Source organism: Hyalella azteca, unplaced genomic scaffold (assembly GCF_000764305.2).
Source record: "Hyalella azteca isolate HAZT.00-mixed unplaced genomic scaffold, Hazt_2.0.2 contig10221, whole genome shotgun sequence".
Classification (NCBI taxonomy): Eukaryota; Metazoa; Arthropoda; class Malacostraca; order Amphipoda; family Hyalellidae; genus Hyalella; species Hyalella azteca.
Window position 1 is genome coordinate 21,399 of NW_025940267.1, and position 20,005 is coordinate 41,403.

General features: G+C 39.6%; 1 protein-coding gene across 2 annotated transcripts; it reads left to right on the forward strand.

Moving 5' to 3' along the window:
* Positions 1–3,531: 3,531 nt before the first annotated feature.
* Positions 3,532–19,957, forward strand: LOC108671785 (probable leucine--tRNA ligase, mitochondrial). Of its 2 annotated transcripts, XM_018159361.2 has the most exons (19): positions 3,532–3,690; positions 3,936–4,024; positions 5,705–5,843; positions 6,182–6,311; positions 7,305–7,417; positions 7,704–7,837; positions 8,256–8,389; positions 8,717–8,845; positions 8,932–8,951; positions 10,093–10,725; positions 11,246–11,412; positions 11,864–12,030; positions 13,075–13,159; positions 13,694–13,823; positions 14,272–14,487; positions 16,489–16,644; positions 17,622–17,765; positions 18,556–18,630; positions 19,348–19,957. In XM_018159361.2, exons 1-19 carry the CDS (start codon positions 3,574–3,576, stop codon positions 19,654–19,656), a joined length of 3,087 nt encoding a protein of 1,028 aa, XP_018014850.1. In that variant the 5' UTR covers positions 3,532–3,573; the 3' UTR covers positions 19,657–19,957. The 2 variants fall into 2 exon arrangements, with proteins under 2 accessions (XP_018014850.1, XP_018014849.1); XM_018159360.2 differs by lacking the exon at positions 8,932–8,951 and having other exon boundaries at positions 8,717–8,865.
* The last annotated feature ends 48 nt before the right edge of the window (positions 19,958–20,005 follow it).

A 20,005-nucleotide genomic window follows, 5' to 3' on the forward strand; every position in this document is an offset into this window, starting at 1 on the left:
AAGTGTAATGGCAATAATCTGCTGGCCTTTTCTAATGTTTTCCATTGAATTTAAATAGTGCCAAACAGTGAAGAATAATAATTTACTGATAAAGTTTAATTCTGCTACTCAATCATTCATTCATTCTCTTCATTTTTATTGGAGTTTTTTTTACTCTGAGTAATTTGGTCTAAAACTTCCAAGTATAAATGATTGCGAGATACTAGGAATTCACCATGTTACTTCCCTAGCAAGTCATATAGGTACTGATTAGAGCATGAATAATCAAACCAAGAAAATTTTATGTGTAACCAAAGGCAAAATACTTTTGAATGAAGGTTTTCTATGCATAACTGTGTCTGTTTTGGCAGAATATTATTTTTATTTATTTATAAATGATCTAAGATTAGAGTGATTTGCATTACAGAATTGAGTGACGGTAACTGTACATCCAAGATTGTTTACATAGTGTTAGACAAGCAAGCGTAAGCCTGACTGGGCTTTGTGGCACAGCTGGCAGCCAGTATAATAGCAGCTGCAAGCATGAGAGGTTGTTTGATGGTGCTGATGTCTAATTGGTGCTAATGAGATGTCTAATTGGTGGTTAGATGGTGCTGATGTCATCTAATTTGAATGCTACATTCGCAAAACCCTTACCTAACAGGTACTTGGGACAGGCGGGGTAACTCAAGACAGTCCTCGGACACAGCGTAAAACTGTTTTAGTAGCAAAACTAATTGGAATATTGCAAAACTAAATATACTGGCATAAACTTCAACATTTTTCCTATCTATGTAGTATAAAGGAAGTTCAAAAATACTACATTCACTAGCTTTGGAAAATTCCTGAAAAAATGGTGAAAAACAATATTTTGAAAAGTTACTTCTGCTAAGGTCTGTAGAAAAAAAAATATTTACTGTATTACAAAATTTTACTTACATAAAAGTTGCACCCAGGTGTTGGCTTGAAAACGTAATTGACAGATTTAGCCTATCTCATTCAAAAAAAAAAATGGCGGTCATTTCTGCTCGGCGGGGCTACTCGGTACACCCCCCGGGGCTATTCGGGACACCCCCAAAAGTGCATTTACAGTAGAACCTCAATTAGCAAAGGCTCCAGTTAAGAAAAAGATTGATTAAAAGCAAAGAATATTGATTACATTTGCCTTGCTGAGCAAAAAAAAGTTCACTTATTGAAAAATTAGTGCATCATCGGTCATCACAAAATTGTGCATAGAATGTCATATTTAGAATTGTGCACCAGGCATCATAGAATGAAAAGTAATTGACCTAAACTATGATTTATTTCTCCAAAACATATGATGGCTGTCACTAAAACATTCCTTTCTGTTTCAGGTATGTTTTTCACGATCTTTTCAGTGCATTTTCTCATCTATGGAAAAAACGCACTATTGTGCTCGTCATGTCTGTCCGTCCCTGACCTCAAGTTTTTGTCCACGAGAAAATGTGCTCTTTGTCACTCATTGCAGTGAGTACTGAGATATATTTTTTTATAGTAAATTCACTTAACCCAATTAAAATGGTGTGAAATTACAAGCCGTCCTGTAAGCTTACAGATACAGAAAAAATGCTATAAGGCTGCTGATATGAAGCTTGCAGTGTACAAGGTTGTTGTAAATGCTCAATGGCATGTTCATGGATACGGTAATATCACATCAATAATACAGTAATATTGCATCAATTATAGGGTACCGTCAACTGGGGTGACTTCGGCTGCTGGGTGACTTCTGCCGCCGGGTGACTTCGGCTGCGTTTTTGATTTTGTTTTGCAAACAAAAGCGGGGTCATAAGCGATGGCCAAAGTCACTCCTGCATTTATGACCTTGTTTACGACCCTGGCGTTTATGACCCCGGCGTTTACGACCCTGTTTTTGTTTGCAAAACAAAATCAAAAACATGGCTGGTCACCCCAGTTGATGATAATTAATGTTTATGGTAATATCATATCAATAAAGGAAAAATGAGTAAAAATCACAGAAAATTTCATTATTCTACCTCTACATCATCTACAATGAAAGAGGAGGACTTCAGAGTACTGTTAGTAATGGATGAGTACACTCTGCATGCTTCAAATATTTTAAAATGAAGTTTTATTGCAAGTGTCCTGAGTAGCCCCGTTTGACGGGGCTACTCTGGACACTCTTTTATTTGCTTCTGGTACCTTACGAATAGCATATGGAATTTTTTTGACAATGCCATTCGATAGCCATCGCAGAGCTATAAAATGAGCCTAAACTTGTTTATGAAATGTTTCATCGTAAGAATTTATTAAGTTATTAACAAAAAAACTCTCAAAACTGTCCCGAGTAGCCCCGGTTGATGGTATGACTAAAGTAATTTAGGATGGATGTTGAATTGCAACTTGTATTCCACACCTGCATTTCCTGACCTCATGCTAATTTGCAAATATATATTCATGAATTCATGGTACCATAACACTGATAACAGCTGTTTCAAAGTAAAAATAAAAAAACTTATATATTAGCCTATTAAAAAATAGGAATATGAAATTGAAAATTATTTGCCAATACTTGAAACCTGTTGTGTGGCCAAACTGGAAAATCAAAATTGGCCAAAAGATACCTGTTAATGAAAAAATCACAACCTGTCACCAGTGTTTATGGGAAATTGCTGTCCCCCTTCAGTCATTTTGTTGTCTTTAAAATAGGCCAATAATTGTGTATAACAGCATTATCATGTATAACTTCATAAATTCATTGCCCCCAAAGATGCCGAGGTGAAATCAATGTGAAAGCCTACCTATGCCACTATGCAGAGATTGGCAACCAATTTTGAATATACTGGTAATGCAGAAGTTTCCTAAAATCACAGGTAAAAATGATTGTTTTACTTGTAATTTTTAAAAATTGCAGGTGAAAATAGGCCATTTTTCTTATTTCACAGAGGAGAAATTGTAAAAGGTCATAGAAATGGGTGAAATTGGCCAGATTCTCAGCCATTTTTTTCTGATTCTCTGGTGGGTTCTGCCCAATTTTCCACTTAGGGTTGGCAATTGTATCACCAAGATTAGGAATTTAGGCCAAAAGTGTCAACAGTATTATTTAAGATTTGTTGCCAGAACTCCTGAAACCTTCAAAATTTCTTGCCAAAAATACATGTAAATAGATACTTACCAAGAAATAGCAGGAAGATCTTCCAAAGACATATATTTTGATGGTGATGTATTGTCAAAAATCTTTTACTCTTTGCTCACTCTCTGTACTTAATCCTGCAGTAAATAGAGTTTACTACCATGTTGTTATTTATATAGGTATACAAAATGCTGCAATTGTTATCAGCTGCAAACAAATTAGCTCATAAATGTGAAAATTGGGAACTAACGTACTATGCCTGGAGTATGGAGTTTATAAGGATAGTCTCTAAGTAATACTGAATAGTTTCTGAGATGTTATTTTTTTGTAAGTTGTAGATAAAAAGCAATGGTTGACTTGTTCATTTTGCAACTGCTGTTTCTTAATATTATGTAATTGAGAAAAATTTTTTGTTATTTCTTTCCATTTCATAATATAACACATTTTTCAGGTTCTTTTGTGAATATCTAATCTAAATTCAAATGTCAATTATTGTGCCATCTGTAATTTGGTTGAAAATATGGAAGAGAACTCTGCCTCAGTCAGGTGTTTTCTTGTCTCAGCCAGCACATTCAATCTACAGCAAAACCAAAGAATGGGTGAGTACCTGGTCTTTTGCATGCTATGAATTGAAAACTTGAATTGTGATAAAAAACTTCAAGTAAAAATATGAATTTGCTGATAAAGCTTTGATATTGCAATTAATATCTTTAAATAATCAACAGATAAATTCTTAATAATTTTATTCAAATTTTTTGCAGTTTACCTGTTGACATGGAAATTCATTATTTCTATCATGTCCCATCTTTAATGTTTAATCATCTATGCATCTTTTGTTTTGAAGCCACAAGATTCTACTCTTGAAATTCTACAAGAGGTTGAAAGGCACTGGAACAATGTTGTCACAAAGCCCCAAAAAAGTACCAACTCCAGGTAGGTTCTGCCAACATTAAATTATGTAGACCACATTGCTACTGCATCTCATCATAATTCAATTTCCACTTTTTAGGTAATGATAGCTTCAGATATAGAATATTTTGTTGAACTTGGATTACAGCTACAGTGATGGAGGTGTCTGTATTTATGATTGTGTTAATTTATTGATACAATCAAACGGGGTAAAAATGGACGGTTTTAAGCGTTTTTTGTTAATAACTTCTTACCATGAAACATTTCAGAAACAAGTTTAGACTCATTTTATAGCTCTTTGCGAGGGCCATTGAATGGCATCTTCAAAAAAATTCCATAGGCTATTTGTAAGGTGCCAGACGCAAAATAAAACCGTCCCGATTTACCCCTGGGAACGGGGTAATCCGGGACACTTGCAATAAAAGTTAATTTTAAAACATTTGACGTATGCAGAGTGTACTCTTCCATTACTAACAGTATGTTGAAGTCCTCCTCTTTCATTGTAGATGATGTAGATGTAAAATAAATGACATTTTCTGTGATTTTTACTTGTTTTTCCTTAATTGATATGATATTACCATATTCATTAATTACCGTAGTATTAATGTGATATTACTGTATCCATGGACATGCCATTGAGCATTGACAATGACCTTGTCCACTGCAAGCTTCATATCAGCAGCCATGTAGCATTTCTTCTGTATCTGTAAGCTTACAGGATGGTTTGTAATTTCGCACAATTCTAATCTAGTCTAGTGATTTCACTATAACAAAAAAAAGATCATGAAAAACATACCTGAAACAGAAAATGTTTTAGTGACAACCATCATATGTTTTGAAGAAATAAATCATAGTTTAAGTCAATTACTTTTCATTCTATGATGCCTGGTGCACAATTCTATATATAGGTAGTATTCTATGTACAATTTTGTGACGAATGATGATGCACTAATTTTTCGATAAGTGAATTTTTTTTTTTCACCAAGCGAGGTAAATGTAATCAAAATTCTTTGTTGTTAATCAATTTTTTTGTTAACTGGAGCCTTTGCTAACTGAGGTTCTACTGTAAATGCATTTTTAAGGGTGTCCCTAATTACCCCGGGGGGGGGGGTATTTACCCCGGGGGGCTGCCATTTTTTTTTTTTTTTTTGAATGAGATAGGCAAATTCTGTCAATTACATTTTCAAGCCGACACCTGGGTGCAACTTTTATGTAAGTAAAATTTTTTAATACGGCAAATATTTTTTTTGCTCCAGACCTTAGCAGAGGTACTATTCCAAAATCGCACTTTTCACACTTTTTTCAGCGATTTTTTAGAGATAGTAAATGTTTGATTTCTTGACTAGCTTTATACATAATAGATAGTAAAAATGTTGAAGTTTACGCCACTATTTTTAGTTTTGCAATATTTTGATAGTTTAGCTGCTACAACATTTCTACAAAATGTGGGACTCGCATCCCTATTTACCCCGCCCGTCCCTTTTTTCCCCGTTTGACGGTAATTGTTCTCAGTATCTTTGAAGCATTTTATTTTGAGAAAAAATCAATTAGTTATCATTTGTACAGCACTGCTGAACTTCCATGTTTATGTTAGTTAAAAATAATAGAAATTGTCAAATTAAACCTATGATTATCTATATGTCAATTTTAGTGAAATTATTGATCTTACTAGCAAATTCTTATATATATATTTATTTTTTTCAGGAAACATGTTGATGAATTAGGCAAAAAGTATGTGCTTGCCATGTTTCCCTATCCATCTGGGGAGCTGCATATGGGACATGTCCGTGTCTATACCATCAGTGACTCCCTCGCCAGATACTATCGAGCACTTGGCTACCAGGTGCTGTAACTTTGTGTTTGTTGTGCACAGGCTAACTGTTATTGTGATCAAATCTTGCAAATCATAAGCTGGTACCACTTGTTTGTCATGCTCTTGCCACCAGTTACAGTTGCCAACAATTATGGCCACCAAATGTTGTAACTGCTTTTTTTTCTTGTTGTGCTCTTTGTTCCTAGAGGCCTGAAACACTTGGCTTTAGATAAGCTGTTGAAATATCACTACCTGCTTCATTAAAGTTATAGCTTTGCAGCTATTAAACTGCTTTATTTTATACTCTTTTATCTAGATATGGTATGCCATAGCTGAGTAACTTATTGAAAATAATTTTTTTTCCTCAGGTTATTCACCCAATTGGGTGGGATGCATTTGGGCTACCAGCAGAGAATGCTGCCATAGAGCGCAACGTGTCCCCCTCACAGTGGACTGATCATAATATAGAGCACATGCGTCAACAGCTCTGCCAGCTTGGTGAGGCATTAACCCTTCTGTGACCTAGCATCTTGAGTGAGCTTTATGGTTATAGTATAACCCCTACAGGTTATATCATTAATATCTTTGTATGATAGCAATTATTCTGCTCCATTTTTGAGATGTTTGAGTACTATTTTGAGATGTTTAATTGCCTCATGCCACCCTGTATAACTTCCCTCTACCACTACTTCATTTTGACTGTTGATGTGTAAAATTCATCCCATTCTATCTTATTTATGGTTTGAACAATGAATATCATTCAGTATTATTTGTCTTAATGCATTCATGTTTTTTTAATGGGAATTTTCCATTTTATATGTGTAGCAGTTCAATTGTTGAGCACCGCCTCAGTAGCATTAGGGGCTGGCTGTAGTAGCTGTAGGGTTGACCTTACCAGCTCTACAGTAAAGTTGCCTCTGAGCTCACTATTTAGCTTCAGTAACGATCCTGTGCACCTGCGATAGATCTTGTGGTTATGCTCTGAATTTGTCATTAATCCTATAATTACTCATCTTTATATTATGCTGGTATTAGTAGTTTTTAAAGGGTTTTTTCTAAACTACATATATGTATTTAATAAATACTGCATTTTAACCTCATGTGGTGCTTTTTTTATTGGCAGCAAATAAGATGCAATACTAAAACCCTTTGGTAAACCCCCAATTAAATTGTAGGCTTTGGTGATCAAGAAATGTGAAGGTTCAACTGGCGCATTTGTTGCCAGATTATCTTGACTGTTTTCAGTTGCCTTGACATCAGATTCAAGCAATCAGATTCAGTAAAGAGTTGAAAAAAATCAAAACATAATTTCTGGAAGAAGAAGAGTTTTGATCAGATTTAATTACGTATCCTTCTTGGTTGAGACAAATATGAAAATCTGAATGCATATATATATACTTATAGATATAGCTAAAATATGTAGAATGATGCATCAACCTTACTATTAATAGAATGCTAAGGTGTTAAACCAACTGCTGGATATTTTGTGAGGCTGCCACTTTGACTGGGATCGCGAGGTGCGGACCTGCGACCCTCAGTACTACAGATGGACACAGGAGATATTCCTGCGACTCTTCAAAGCTGGGCTGGCATACCGCAAACAAGTTAGTTTATTAAGAGGCCAAGTAATAATTGTTATCCATTATGTAGGTATATGTCTTACTTGAAATTGAGCTGTTATATGTATGGTACTTCTAGTCCAGCTATTTCCAAAGAACCATAATTGAAAATCTTGCCAAAAGTTTGTAACTACAATGATAGAAAATTTTCATAGCTTGTACAATTTCCATCTCTTGAATTCAAGGAAAATGCTAATAAATTTTGTGACTGATTAAAAATCAGGGAAATAAATCTATGAAGATCTTGCTATTATGTTTCCCTTGTTTGCAGGCTTTTGTGAACTGGGACCCCGTGGACCAGACAGTCTTGGCTGACGAGCAGGTTGATGATAAGGGCCGCGCCTGGCGCTCTGGAGCCAAGGTGGAGCGCAGGCTGCTCAACCAGTGGTACATCCAGTGTACACGGTGCGTGGTTGTGTGTAGAGCGCAGGCTGCTCAACCAGTGGTACATCCAGTGTACACGGTGCGTGGTTGTGTGTAGAGTGCAGACTGCTCAACCAGTGGTACATCCAGTAACGCTGGTTGAGGTGGTTGCCCACATGCTGTGCTTGCCTTGCGGTGTGTGGTTATTTGTGCAACTCGAGTGTGAACTTTTTTTTAGCATTCCGCAAGTGGAGAAAATGTAATGTCAAAAGAAATTGTACATGATAACAAGTAGAAGTTACCTTCAAGAGTGTGCCTCTTTGATTATTGCTCGAGTCTTATCTTCAGGCCTTGTGCTTCCTTCGTCTAAGTTACTTCTTTGTTTCTGCTTTGTTTCGTTTTCAAGCCCCCCCCCCCTGTGTGTGATTGGCTTGATGACCAAGGGCCTCATCTCTTGCAGGTTGTCGGCGCTGCTGCAGGATGGTCTGGACTCTCCACAGCTGCAGGACTGGCGCAACATTGTTACGCAGCAGCGGCAGTGGATCGGTCGCTGTGACGGATTTGTAGCCATGATGAATGTCAATTGCAACTCGCGTGAGGCGACATCGTTGTTCCTTTAATTCGATGCAATTATTTAGAATTGTCAATAATTGTTTATAATTGTTCCCCAATTCTTTGTTACTATGGAATGGTAGTTTGAGCTAATGGTAGGTACAACGTCCGCGGACCAAGAGAGTGGTATCAGGTTCATATATCATATCACTGGTAAATTTACATCAAGTTCATACTATCTCAAACACCTTCCAAAGAAGTCAAAAGTGAAGAACCAAAAAATGAAATTAGAATAAGTTCTGTCTATTATATACCTCATTTTAAGCCCTAGTTAGAAGCTGATACAATAAATATGTTTCCGTGTTGCAGAAGCGACTGGTGGAGCCAGGGAAACCCTTGACGGCTCAAGCGTGCCTGTGTACACGAGGCTCCCCGAGCTGCTCTGTGGCATCAGCTTCCTGGGCGTGCGCAGTGATCATGAGCTGGCACTTGCTGAGGGTAGCCCACTCACTGTGCAGGTAAGCCCCCACCCTTGCTGAGGGTAGCCCACTCACTGTGCAGGTAAGCCCCCACCCTTGCTGAGGGTAGCCCACTCACTGTGCAGGTAAGGCGAGGGCTGCATTGTTTACCACAGAAACTTATGAGGGAGTAGACTTGTTCCTGTTTGAGTATAACGTCTGCTATTTTATGTACACATCTTCATTCCTGAATGTTACCAAATTGAAATTGTAATGGGACACTATTATATGTTATAATTATGGAAATTGATTCGGTTGTTTATTATAGTGAAATACCAAAACCAATGCTTGAGGATACTACCTTACTGAAAATCTAAGGGCTTAATTTGAACCAATGCTTGTGCAATGAAAAATAAGGGATGAGACATGAAAGTCGACGAGACGGTATGACAGAAAAATTGTATAAAAATCATAATGATATCCTCTTGATTCATTAGATGAAAGCATGTAACTTATAATTCATTGGTAGCGGACTCACGCTGGCAATATGAAATGATGCAAGGTCAGTAATGAGACGCTGCATCCCTGAACTGTCATTGAACTGGAACAATGTAGCACTTTAGCTGCATTATCACTTTAAGAGCCCTATTCTTTGGCCAAGTTTATTCTGATCTGATTTTTCTGATCTCTCTGGCCCCCTTTGGACTACGCAAATGTCTACTATCCACCTCAGTCAAGCAAAATAACCACAAATTCGCCGCACTCACTGGCACCAATGGGAACATTATCATCATATATTGTATTTCAAGTGCAATTGTTAGGACCGTGAGCACGACTAATTAATACATGCATGCAAAACATGCTGCAGCAAGAAGCATCCAGTCCTTTTAATTGGAATCAATTACAATACATTCATTGCAAACTAAACCATGCCCAGCTTTAAGATGGCTTGATAAAGCTTGCTTGAAATGAAATATTTTTGTTTTTGTGAATTTTGTGTCCAGTCTTTTCAGTCAGCAGTTCATTTCGCTTTTTCGTGATCCAATTACATGCATTTGAATTTTATGTGCAGGACGCATTTAAATTGTATTGTGCTCATTAGTAAGAATATTTTACTTGAAAATCATTGCTATTCTATTGCCATTAAATTTGTTTCTCCACGAAACATCATTTGATTTAGCAAAAATTCTTTAGCTGAATTTATTTTGGTCCGCTCATACGTATCTCTTTCTGCCACGCTTGTTCACGAAGCTTAGAATCTAATTGCTAATATTTCTAATTTTTCAGTACACGAAGACCCTGACGACGTGTGACGCTTCTACTTCGTCAGACATCAAGTGCAGCTTCAGGGTGTCCAGGGTGACGGTGACCAACCCCTTGTCTGGGGCGACCATCCCCATCATCGTGTCCGATGAGCTGCCTTTCCATCCCGGGCGTTGCGAGTTCTATGTCGGCTACGGGGCGGGAAGTGAGCTGGACGCTGGCATTTGTAAAGCAGGGGACTTCCAGGTCGTCGATGTGCTGCAAGGCCACACGTTTAAATACATCCAAGAACAGACAAATGCATCTGTTTTGTCAGACTTGGAAGGAGTGAACAAGCATAATAGACTTATTGACCACGTGATAAGATCAACCATCGGTGACGGCCTCAACCCCGATGTTACGGAAAATGCTTCACATAACTTTAAAGCTGAACAAATCTCGGAAATGAGCGAGATTAATCATCCATTGCTACCTCGCAGTGAAAATTCCCATACACAAGTTGAATTGAGCTTTGATCCTAACCTGCACAACAGCTCTGAGCTGACAGGTTTGAGCTGCAGCGCTGCACGCGTCAAAGTCTTGCAGTTGCTGGAGCAGCGCGGCGCTGGCGGGTTCCCTGCTAGCGCCCACCTCAAGGACTGGCTCATCTCTCGCCAGGTGCACCTCCTGGTTTATTGTTACTATTCCTCTTTGTTTCTTCTTAATATTCCTCCTTGTTTCTTGTTTCTACTTACTATTACTAACTCTTGCTTAGTTTGTTGTTCGCGTACATGAGTTACTATGTGTTGAATTGAATGACATTGAGGTCTGGACGGCACAGCGATGTACTTCTTTAAAATCTGCAACAGTTGCAAATTTTAGGAAAAGTAGTTCAGATATTCAAGATAGTTCCTGCCTGGTAACTTGCTCCGCAGGCTCCAAAATTTAATATGAATTCTGAAAGTAATGTCTATTTTCAGGGTTTTTGGTCCAATGTGTAATGTGTAACTGTTCACATATTACTCATGACTTCAGCCTTGGCCTGCAATATTGAGTTGCGACAGCAATGCGCATTATTGAGGTCTGAAATATTGAGTTACGATAGCAATGCACATTATTGAGGCCTGAAATGTTGATTTACGACAGTTATGTTCATTATTGAAGCCTGAGCAATTATGCATGCATGTTTGCCCGGCAGCGGTCGTGGGGCGCGCCCATACCTGTGGTGCACTGCCCGTCGTGTGGCAGCGTGCCTGTGCCGTCATGTGAGCTGCCCGTGCTGCTGCCGTGCCATCGTCCTGACATGCCACAGCCTCATGCCAGCCTCCGCTCCATTCCAGCATTCACTGCGTGTAACTGCCCTCAGTGAGACACATCATGTAATTCTCTACAAAATTACTATTCCTGGGTCCTATGAGAACAAACATATGCTTTGCTTTCAACGTAAATCTTATTTTCAGACAGAGTTTAAAATTATTCAGATTGGGGGGTTGAAAAAATTTCAACAGTTAGAAGAGAGAGAAGCTGCAACTATAGATTTTGAGTCAAACGTTGTTCAAATATCAATGCACTTTCTCTTCATGCGTAAAGAATCCTGGCCAAGTTTCGCCCCGCAAAATGGCTCATCATTAATATGGACATAAAGTGTGTCACTATTTGCACCTTATGATCCATTAATTTCTCCAACTTTCGACTTGTCCAACCGAACTATAAACAACCTATTGCATAGCTTATATTTTTTATAGTTAAGAGGTATAGCATTTTGCATAGTTTATAAGTGCAGTATTATTTGTTGTGTGAATGATAACGGTTTCAGATGCGGTGGTGCGGCAGAGCGCGAGACGGACACGATGGACACGTTCGTGGACTCGTCGTGGTATTTCCTGCGCTACCTCGACCCTGGCAACGCAGAGGCGCCCTTCCAGCGCGCGCTCGTTGACGCGGCCATGCCTGTTGACGTCTACGTGGGGGGCGAGGAACATGGTACATACTTCCTGTCTTGCTTCTGTGGCAACGAATGTGGCGTGAACGAATATGGGGTGATGAATGTGGCGTGAAGAAATATTGGGTGATGAATGTGGCGTGAACGAGTCTGGGGTGAACGAATATGGCGTGAACCAATGTGGCGTGAACGAATATGGGGTGATGAATATGGCGCGAACGAATATGGGGTTACCATATATGGGGAAAACAAATATGGCAAGAATAATGATGGGTTGAACAAATTATGTTTGCAATACTTCATTTTTATCGCGTTGTAATGAAACAGTTGTAGCTCTGCAGTTTTATGAGCAGCTAAAGTTGGATCTAGTCAAAGATGCTCAAATTTATTATTGTATAAATTTTTAGTCTGTGCTACGTAGTTATTTCGAGTCATACGTAATAGATTTATTATCATATTAAATGATTCTGAAAGTACACGATGAGCACAGGCCTGCCAAACAAAATCTGATCTATTCGTGAACCTTGAGTTGCGATATCTGTTCTTAGCTTTGGCATGTTACAGCCGTGCTAGTGACCTGTAACGTGTTACCTGTAACGTGTTACCTGTAACGTGTTACCTGTCACATGTTACCTGTCACATGTAACCTGTCACGTGTTACCTGTCACGTGTTACCTGTCACGTGTTACCTGTCACTTGTTACCTGTCACATGTTACCTGTCACATGTAACCTGTCACGTGTTACCTGTAACGTGTTACCTGTAACGTGTTACCTGTAACGTGTTACCTGTCACGTGTTACAGCCATGCTAGTGACCTTTCACGTGTTACCTGTCACGTGTAACCTGTCACATGTAACCCGTCGCATGTTACCTGTCTCATATAACCCGCCACATGTTACAGCGGTACTAATGACCTGTTACGTGTAACAGATAACGTGTAACCCGTCGCATGTTACCTGTCACGTGTTACCTGTCACATGTAACCCGTCGCATGTTACCTGTCACGTGTAACCCGTCACATGTTACCTGTCACATGTAACCCGTCGCATGTTACCTGTCTCATGTAACCCGTCACATGTTACAGCGGTACTACATCTGTACTACGCGCGGTTCATGCAGCTCTTCCTGCACAGCCAGGGCCTCACGAGCCACTCGGAACCTTTCACCAGGTCAGCTAATGCTGATATGTTGACTTGTATCATCGTGTTATATCATCGTGTTGACTTGTATCGTCGTGTTATATCATCGTGTTGACTTGTATCATCGTGTTATATCATCGTCTTGACTTGGATCATCATTTAATATCATCGCGTTGCCCCCTCAGTGTAACTGAACAGGACACACACAGTCCATCAGGCAAATATATATAATCTAGCAGTTCATTATCTCTGTAGATATGTGTATCTGTGTACAATATTCATACTGTACATATGACTTGGCTCAACTTTCTGATTACTTCTTTCAGAATCCTTCGAATGTGGAAGAATTTTGCTTTCATGAACCTATCGTCATTATTCAAATCCTGGTACATGACAAACTGATGTTGACTGAGTATTAAACTCTAGTTCGGGTCCAAAACTCATGTTTCTTCATCGAAATCTTGTATCTCCTAAGTGCAAACTCGATGCTGAATTCTGCTGTTGACATATATAATTTCCCGAGTTCATTGTTCACGTCCGAGACTGACGTAACTCCTGACGCAGGCTGCTGCTGGTGGGGCGCATCAAGGCCCCTGCGTACGTCCGCGTCAGCGACGGCAAGTACCTGCGCCCTGACGACGTCGACTGCAGCGTCAGCCCTCCCGTCGAGCGAGGCACCGGCGCCCCTGTCAAGGTGTGGCTTGGTGGGGCACTTGAGTGCTCCTTAGGTGGCTGGGTCTCCTATGAGGGCCCTGGCTCCTGAGGTGGCTGGGTCTCCTATGAGGACCCTGGCTCCTGAGGTGGCTGGGTCTCCTATGAGGGCCCTGGCTCCTGAGGTACTTACTACCTACCTAATTAATCTTGACGATTTTAGTTTTAAAATTCATACAGCTGCAAATCTTACATCGTATTCGCTAATGATTGTGAATAATTGCATGTAATGGTCGCAGGTAATGGTATATGTATAATCGCATGTAATGGTATATATAATATAATGTAATGATTGCCAGGTAATGGCATATAATATACTCTAATGGTCACAGATAATGGCATATAATATACTCTAATGGTCGCAGGTAATGGTATATAATATAACACAATGGTCGCAGGTAATGGTATATAATATAACACAATGGTCGCAGGTAATGGTGGAGAAGATGAGCAAAAGTAAGCACAACGGCGTAGCGCCGTCCGCGGTGATGGCTGAGTTCTCGTGCGACGCGACGCGGCTGGCGGTGCTGCGGGAGGAGGCGCCTGCGAACAACAGGACCTGGCGCCAGCAGGAGAGCTTCTTCCCCGTCATGCGATGGATCTTCGTCCTGTGGAAGACCGTCGGTAAATTCGTGCACATGAGACAAGTGAGTCGCTTTCATCGCAAGGTTACCAGTATTCTTAGTTTTGTATTGAAGTATTTTTCCCGTTTTTTTGGAAATAATAATGCGAAGGACTTTTCTGAATGCATGAGGAGCGTATTGTTGTTGTTTATTATCAAAAAAGCCCAATTTCAGTGTGGTTTTTTTAACCTGATTGTCTCCTAAAATGGGTCCTTGTTTCCATCCATGACGGCATTTTATGTAATTTTTTGTTCGATTATTGCCTAATTTGTGTTAAAATACATACCGTAATGAAATATGGAAAAAAATTATCCTTTTGTTATTTTATTCAAAACTAAAAGCAGAAAACTTCAGACTATTGAATTAAAATCATGCCAGACCTCATTATTTTCGACAATTAATACATCACTTTTTGTTTTGTATAGACTGGAATTTGTGACCATTTCTTTAATTAAATTGAATTGTGATGCCTGAGCCTATGTTCTCAGTTGTTCTTCTGGGGACCGACTACCCTCCGGAAAAACTTCTACAGTTATTATCCGATCATCATGAAACTTCACATACATACGTAAAATGTAAAAAAAATAACATTTTGCTCAAATTTATTTTTCGAAACAATTGATAGAGAACGTGAAATTCATAGAAAACGGCTAAAAAAGGGTACTTTAGAAAATCTATCTCCTCCTACAAATATCATCCTACAACATCAAGACACATATCATTCGGTTCGTAAGGACCATACCTATAGATTTGATGATCATTTTTCTCATTTTCCCCTTAGTTTTTTTTTTATGCGCATTTTATCCCATTTTCTCATTTTTTCTCATTTTTCCCCCCTCCCCCCCTCTCCCCCATATAAAAAACTAACCAGACAGAAATTCAAAAAAATGATCATCAGTTCTATAGGTATGGTCTTTACGAATCGAATGGTATATGTCTTATTGCTGTAGCTTGAAAACTGTAGGAGGAGATAGGTTTGCCGTGCGACCAATCGGAGGTTTTCAGGACGCCCAAAAAACTGCCGGGCGGCACGTAAAATGACGTAAAAGAGTCGTAACGTAGCCAACATACCGCAACCAAGCCTTAAAACTAAGAATTAATCCCATAGGCTTTACTGAAGGGCTCTAAAAACTCCCTCCCTTCGGGGGGCTGTTACGAAATCATTTTTCGACGTAGAGGGATGATTCTGGTACGGTTGGATGCGTCAAAAAGTAATCTTTAAGATGAGCACAAAAACCGGAAAACGCCAAAATTGAAAATTTTAGGGTAGTCGGTCCCCTTTAGCTCAATTCTCTTCCTAATATTCGGTTCTTGGATGCGATGTGGTCGGCAGCATACTGTCTCCAAAATATTATCTTACTAAAATATATCAAAATAAAATATCTCAAAATAAATATAAGAAAGCTTAGATTTAATTGACACTACGGAAGGTGCGAAGTTATTCGTATGTTTTCGTCCTGTGGAGCAATTACTGTCATTTTTGTATATAGTTCACGACTTTCGTTGCCATATTGCAGTCCATATTGTGTCTAAGAACTTTGAGTGTTATTTTCTCCTACTTTATAAGCATGATTCGCGATCTCGTGCTTCATGAAGACTCGTTCAGAGGTTCACGACGCATAAGTTTTTTTCATTGAAAACACTGAAATATTACTTCCCAAAGGCGAAAACATTAATACAAAAATAACTTCGAAGTTCTTGGTTATGGTCGTTGATAATCTTTTTAAGGTAACTTCCCTTATTGCACTGTTTACTTATTGGTTTTCATGTATGTATTTTCAAATAACAGTTTTTTCAAATAAGAACAGTTTACAATCAGTAAATGTTTTCAGTCAAGAATATTTTTCTGTCAGGTGCGCGAATCAAAACATTGTAAGCGTAAATGATCACTACCAGTAAACAAATTCATGCCGAATACCGATTCCTCATGATCACAATTGCAGCCATGCAAAATGGCCATTGATGTCTTACAAAATAACTTATATTTTATTGTGGATTTATCATTTTAATGTAAATTATTGCCAGACAAAAGAGGCGCAGCAGTCGGCGGGAGTGGAGGCAGCGGAAGAAGTGCTGCGTGGCCACCGTAACCGCGCAGTGCAGGAGGTGACGCGTCACTACGCCGACCACCAGCAGCACACCGCAGTGCGCAAGCTAGAGACATTCACGCGACACATCAGGGTCAGGCTTAGTGCTGGGACTTGTTATACTCATGATTTGGTCTCACAATCTGTAGGATCAGGGTCAGGCTTAGTGCTGGGACTTGTTATACTCATGATTTGGTCTCACAATCTGTAGGATCAGGGTCAGGCTTAAGGACTTGTTATACTCATGATTTGGTCTCACAATATGTAGGGTCAGGGTCAGGCTTGGTGATGGGACTTGTTATACTCATGATTTGGTCTCACAATCTGTGGGATCAGGGTCAGGCTTGGTGCTGGGACTAGTCATGCTCATGATTTGGTCTCACAGTTTGTAGGATCAGGGTCAGGCTTGGCGCTGGGACTTGTCATACTCATGATTTGGTCTCACAATATGTAGGGTCAGGCTTGGCGCTGGGACTTGTCATACACATGATTTGGTCTCACAATATGTGCCGGGACTTGTCATACTCATGATTTGGTCTCTCAATATGTAGGGTCACGCTTGGCGCTGGGACATGTCATACTCATGATTTGGTCTCACAATATGTAGGGTCAGGCTTGGCGCTGGGACTTGTCATACTCATGATTTGGTCTCACAATATGTAGGGTCACGGTCAGGCGCTCGGGCTCCGCTTATTCTTCAGGGCCGTGTTTTAAAAACTAGTTATGGGACTCCATGTCAAGAATCTTATGCTCTGGGGCCGCACTAGCAAATACAGTTACGAGTTCGAAATTACCTCAATCAATCACTGACGACTTTACGACCTAAACCCATTAATCACGGACAAAAAATTGGCCGCTACATGTACTCAGGGGCTCCGTTTTCTTGTAGTTAGGCCGCTACGTCTACCTAAGCGAATTTTGATAGTATGTCCCCTGGTCACATACTTATTAGGATCGCTTCATCTCAGTCTTCAAAGTAGATCATGATTTCCAATTTTTGTTAACAATTTAAGTTATTCCTCATGATCTACTTCTCACATAGTCCTTTAATGAAGTCTATTAATCCTGCAGAGCGCGCCCTTGACAGCGATGTATGGAGCAGAGTACGAGCGTTCCCTCGCTGCGCTGCTGCTGATGCTGGCGCCCATCATGCCACACCTCGTCGCCGAGATGTGGCTCGCCTTCTCACATCACGCACACCTCCCGCACTATAAGGTTACTCATCTATATATCTAACTTTACAATACAAGTCTTCAAAGATTACCATGAATTTATTAAAGTTAACCACACACCTAAACTATAGAAACTTCAATTTATTTTACAATATCCATCACGCGCATCTCCACCACTTCAGGGTAAAATAATGTAACTCTAAAAAGACCACCGATCTCTTAGCAAGATTATTTCTAACTCTCATTTATTGACCAATCTTAAGCTTCATAATTTCCCGAGTGTTGATTCATATATCCCTTGATTTATTTCATTTGTTCTGTATTTTCCGCCTGTTTAATCAGAACTATAGGTTCTGACCGAGCTCTCACTATTTCGCGATGTGATCTAAAAAACTACCATCAACGATCGCCATCAAAACTACCATTTCTCTACCATCAAAACTACCATTTTCTCTCTCATGTTGTAAACCGAACAACAATACACATATTGGCTCTTGTCTTGTATAAGCCTTATATGTTTTATCTTTGAATACATGTTCCTAACCGCCACATATATTGCACCTTTTTCCATTTAAAAAGCGTACTGCAAAAAAACTACCTCTTTTTTTTACTATTTACATTATAGATAAAGGAATTATGTTGCCGTACCGTATCAGATTTAATATAACTCCTCTTATTTTTTCATCAATTGTATTATATAAAAAGGTTACCGGTATATTGCCGTACCATATATTTTGAAATATAATTTCTTTAACGTATACATTGCAGTGTAAACAGGATCCTGTATCTGGCTTGTAACGTGTCAATTCCTGCGTCTGTTCCTCCGTGGTCAGAGCGAAGACGTGCACGAGCAGCCGTGGCCTGAGGTGGACCATGACTACCAGCCCTGCTACCGTGTCTATGTTACCGTGAGTCTTGATATTGCGACTACCAGCCCTGCCACCGTGTCTATGTTACCGTGAGTCTTGATATTGCGACTACCAGCCCTGCCACCGTGTCTATGTTACCGTGAGTCTTGATATTGCGACTACCAGCCCTGCCACCGTGTCTATGTTACCAAGAGTCTCGATATTCAGCCTAGGAATTTCAAAGTAATCACTGCGACTTACATTGTTACGCCGCATTGTATTTAGAACAATACCATTGTTTTTGTTTTAATAACAATATTCTTTGCGTTTTAATTATTCCTATATAATAGAACCATAGCATACTATATAATTATTGAAATAATGGCAATTTACCGAGAACGGCTGTTCTCAAAGAATTCTCCTTCAGCAAGCAGAAGCAAAATATACTCATATTACCTACATTGTCAATTAAATTTCATAATATTTTTTTTATCTTAATAGTAATGAATGTAGGCGATTATTGTAAGTGATTTTTTTTACCTGAAAACTGAACTGTTAATTATGAGGATCAGATGCTATCCTTGGTACCTTGTTTTTCGTATGCTGCCAGATGAACCAGGACAATGTCCCTGATTAAGTGGACTGAACAAGTGATTTTTTAAAAACTTGTTTTTTCTTCAACCGTATCGTGCGGACGAAGAACTACGTATGTTATGTACAAAGGTGACCTCAGTATTACTCGTAATAAAAATTGATTTATTCGATCGTGACGTGCAGGTGAACGACGATCATGTGTACAAAGGTGACATGAGCATAGCGTCGCTGGAGGCGCTGCAGTGGCAGGAAGACCGCCTGCTGCAGGAGCTGACGCAGGAGCACCAAGCGCTGCAGGTGGCCATGGCGGGGCAGCCAGTCCTGCGCTCGACGTTCACGCTCAGCGACGAGGAATGTTCGGTCAAGCTCGTCGTTTACACGCTGGACGATGAGCAGCTCGTTGCCAAGAAGAAGCGGGACAAACAAGCCAAGAAGCTTCTGAAAGCTCAGAGGCTGAAAGAAAACTCTGCCAAGACAAAGCCAAAATCGTAGTTCTTTTGCAATGCTCCGTCTGTGAATAGTCTCATATTAAAAGTGTTTAATGTAGGTATTGAAATATTTTTTTGAAGAATCGAAAACCTGCCAGAATGTGTCATTTTTTATTGAACATTTATCTTTTAAAGTTTTTATACTTGAAAAATTAGCTGGAACGACGTAGAAATTTACGTACTACATTATTCTGACGGAGGACTTCTGACGTGTGTCTGTGCGCGTCAGAAGTCGATGGGATCTAGCGCTCCTAGGGCGATTGTTCCTGAGCGCCCCACCGCTGAGCTCGCGGTGTCTGACTGCAGATCTCAGTTGTGGGGTTAAGTTATTATGTTGGTAGGATTCCTTACAT